At 49.2% G+C, this 3429-nt stretch overlaps 1 protein-coding gene across 1 annotated transcript in view; it reads left to right on the forward strand.

Annotated features, from left to right (window-relative positions):
* Nucleotides 1-1575: 1575 nt before the first annotated feature.
* Nucleotides 1576-3429, forward strand: part of TMEM213 (transmembrane protein 213) — a 3778-nt gene continuing 1924 nt past the window's right edge. Inside the window, exon 1 of the mRNA XM_010194448.1 lies at nt 1576-1657. Within this exon, the coding sequence (XP_010192750.1) occupies nt 1576-1657 (82 nt within the window). The remainder of the gene's footprint in view (nt 1658-3429) is intronic.

The following is a 3429-nucleotide window of genomic DNA, read 5'->3' on the forward strand; positions in this document are numbered from 1 at the left end:
CCTGCTGCACCGTGGAAATATTCACAGCTGGAGGGGAGCAGAGTGGTTTTGGTGTTGAGAGGTGGGCCGTGGGGAGGACAAGCAGGTTCACCCCACAGAAATGCTGGGCAGGGCTAAATCTGTGGATTTTGCTGTTAAGGTTTTTCTTAAACAGAGAAGACCAAATAAACCTCACAGTTTTGCACAGCAGCACTATTGAATGTAGCTCGCCACAACTCCCATGGGAAGTCTATGACATCCATCCCTGCAGATTTCAGCAGTGTGAAGGTTAAAAAGGAGAAAATTTTTAGACACTGTCCATGCTACTAGGATTTTTGTCCCAGTCACCTTCCCCCTTGCCTCCCATGGAATGACTGCACATCCCAAACAAGCTCCAGACTCCTTTCTTCTCACAGAAGCACCCAAAGCTTTGTGGGACCACTGCTGAAGAGCACCAGCAGCCTGCTCCCTGCTGAGCCAACCTCTACCAGTGCCTTCCTGCCTCATTTAACATCTGAAGCTTTCCTTAACAAGGACATCATGGTGGGTCAGAAATAGGAGCAAGCAGAGTCAACAGCCTGGGGAACCACAGCAACATGCAGCACTCATCAGATAACATTACAAGATCTTCAACAGTGGGGTTTTTTTCGTAGCAGAAAAAAAATCTTGCCCTCCAGCAGACATAATTTTACCAGCAACCCTCCTGGTCTGCAAATGAAGCTGTGCTGGCAGAAGGGAGCAGCTCTTGGCTTTGCCTGTGTTATGGAGTAGGAGAAAAATACAAGAGGAGAAAACAAAAAAATTGCTCTTTCAGCATCATGTTGCACATGGGTGATGGAGGGGCGAGAACAGCAGCAGCTTCTTCCTGTGCAGAGGCCCCAAGCTTGAACTGATCCCAACCCATAACTCAACACAGGCCCTTAAAGAAAGGCCATTGTTACTGTGTAGTAGCTGTTGTAGCCTACACAAAGCCACTGGTTTCATCCCATTCCTTGGTGGAAATGTGCCCATACCCTGTGTTAACTCAGCAGCTGCTGTACTACCGTGATCAAAGACTGCTTTTTTTTTCTAGGCTTCCACACAGCCCTTCCAAAAATGCATCACTGCTGGGCAGTTTTGGGGGAGGTCAAGCCAGCAAACATGCAAAATCAAAGCAAAACAGAGGGACAAATTCTCTACTCTGATCCTCTGCTCCTTTCCAGCCCTATTAGACCATCCTCACAGGACCAAAAGGAGACTCAGAAGCTACCTGGGACCCTGTGGGGAAGGGCTGGCTCCAGAGGCCTTTCCTCCTTCCACCTGCAGCAGATCCTGGGGAAAAATCTTCAGGCTTGACATTCAGGGGCCCTCTGCCCTGCCTTGGCACTGGTATCCACCTCCTGCTGGAGCTGTTTTGGTCAGAGCCCTTCTCTTTCCTCACCTCGTTGTAGCAGGAAAGTTCAAGGTGTCCTGGCAGCAGGACGCTCCTTTGCTCCACCCTCTGCCCTGCACGCCGGCTCTCTCAGCTTAGGCTTTGCTGAGGCTTTGCAGAACCAGAACTACCGGTGACAGTGACCCGATAGGTGCGGCCACTCGAGCGGGAGCTGGACCCCCAACATGAAGCACTTCTCCTGCGATCCCTGGGCAGCCTTTGCTGTGCTCCTCTTCGTCACTGCGCTCCTATCTTCCTGCTCAGCAGGTATTTCTTTCTCTTATGCTTCGGTTTCTATACCCCGCCTTTTTCCTCGCTCCTCTCAGTACCTGAATATATTGCCCACTGACAGTAACTTGTTCTTTAAAATCAAGGCGGGCTCCCTCATCTCATCTGAAAAGCGTAAAGAGCTGGAATTGATTAATGCCAATGAGAATTACTTGGTGTGATTGATCACAGCATCTTTCTGAAGAGATGTGCTTTCGCCAGCTATTTACAGATCCACTGCAAATGTGACTGAGCTGCAGGTTGCTCCACTGAATGGCAAGGAGATAGAGGACCACAGTTACTTGGCCTTCAGGTGCTTGCTGAGTAAAAGAAAACAGTTGAAATGCCACCCAAAAGGCTCATTGTAGTTTGGTTTAGCTTTTATTAGGTGCTTTTTTGCAGGAAATTTGGCTTTGGTGTCCTCTTAATTGGAGAAGTTACCCAAAACCAAAATGTAAATGAGACCCGTAAGCTGCTCTTTTCCCATCAGGCTACCACTTGCATTTTTGTATCAGCACTGGTTAAGACCTACCAGATGTTTAAAGATGGGTAGACTTTGACAGCCTGTCCTCTGGGCTGCAAAGTCTATAACATGAACCAATGCTCTGCATTCTCATTCTGCAGTGCTTTCTTCCATGGGTCATACGCAGTTTTTAATGATTCTTCCCAGTCCTCCCATGAGGTATTTATTAACTCAGAAAACAAATCACGGGCTTGGCAAGGTCATTCAGCAAGTCCTGACTGAGTCAGAAGGAGAAATGGGCACTCAGACCCTTCCCTGGAGCAGGCTGCCTGGGGACCTGCACCCAGTGTGGCAGTGGCCCTAAGGAAAGCTCTGGTCTTGGTGACCATTGGTCAGCTCAAAATGCAAAGCTGGGCAACAGCAGGTGACCCCAAGGGGGACATGTCCTGCAGGACCACCTCTGTTATTTGCTTTTACTTGAAAAATACCAAATGCCAAGCAGAAGTTCAGTTAAAGGGTTTGTTCTGTTTTGTTTACCCAGGCTGCAACTAAACCTGAGATGTTAGTTTGAAGTCTTCAGTGAAATAAAACTGGAACTGACTTTCCCCCTCTGTCACACTCCAAATTACCAGCTCAGAGTGATTTTTTTGACTGGAAATAGTTCTCTCATAGCTTCTGCCTCATCTGTGGACCAGCAGCTTGTTGGAGCCCCTCCATCTGCACGCAGCAGGAGCCTTTACTCCTGTAGCCTCTCCAGGTTGTTTTCCCTGTATCCCTGCAGGGTACCATTTCAGCATGGGACACTTCACCTGGCTGAACTTGAAATGCACTGCTCATAGTAACACAGGAGGAGATATTTCTTCAACTCCCTCTCTTCTGCAGCAGGGGACAGGCTGGTATTAATGCACAGGGACCACAGCAGCCTGTGCTTCTCCCATGCGGGTGTCCTGAAGAGGTCCTTGTGTCTGCTCCTGCAGTGCTGCCAGGTGCACACTGAAGCTGAGGAGCAAGACAGGTATTAGGAGGTCTAAAGAGGTTTTGGCCTGTGACACCACCTACAGATTTGGAAGGCTGGAGACCCACCGCAGAGCTGTGCCAGAGCGCATGTGTGCTCTGATTCTGGGTAGGAAGCAGGATAAAGAGGGAAAACCTTCAATGAAGCCCCTGTACCTCTCCTTCCATTACTTATTTCTGTGTGTTGCATTTTCCAACCTGAGCTGGTTTTCATGCTGGCCTGCCCTGGAGCTCAGCCAGAGCAGTTTCAGACACAGCTGCGCCTGGACTGTAGCAAAGCCAAAGCTTCCTGCTG

Source organism: Mesitornis unicolor, unplaced genomic scaffold, assembly GCF_000695765.1.
Source record: "Mesitornis unicolor isolate BGI_N332 unplaced genomic scaffold, ASM69576v1 scaffold31050, whole genome shotgun sequence".
NCBI lineage: Eukaryota > Metazoa > Chordata > Aves > Mesitornithiformes > Mesitornithidae > Mesitornis > Mesitornis unicolor.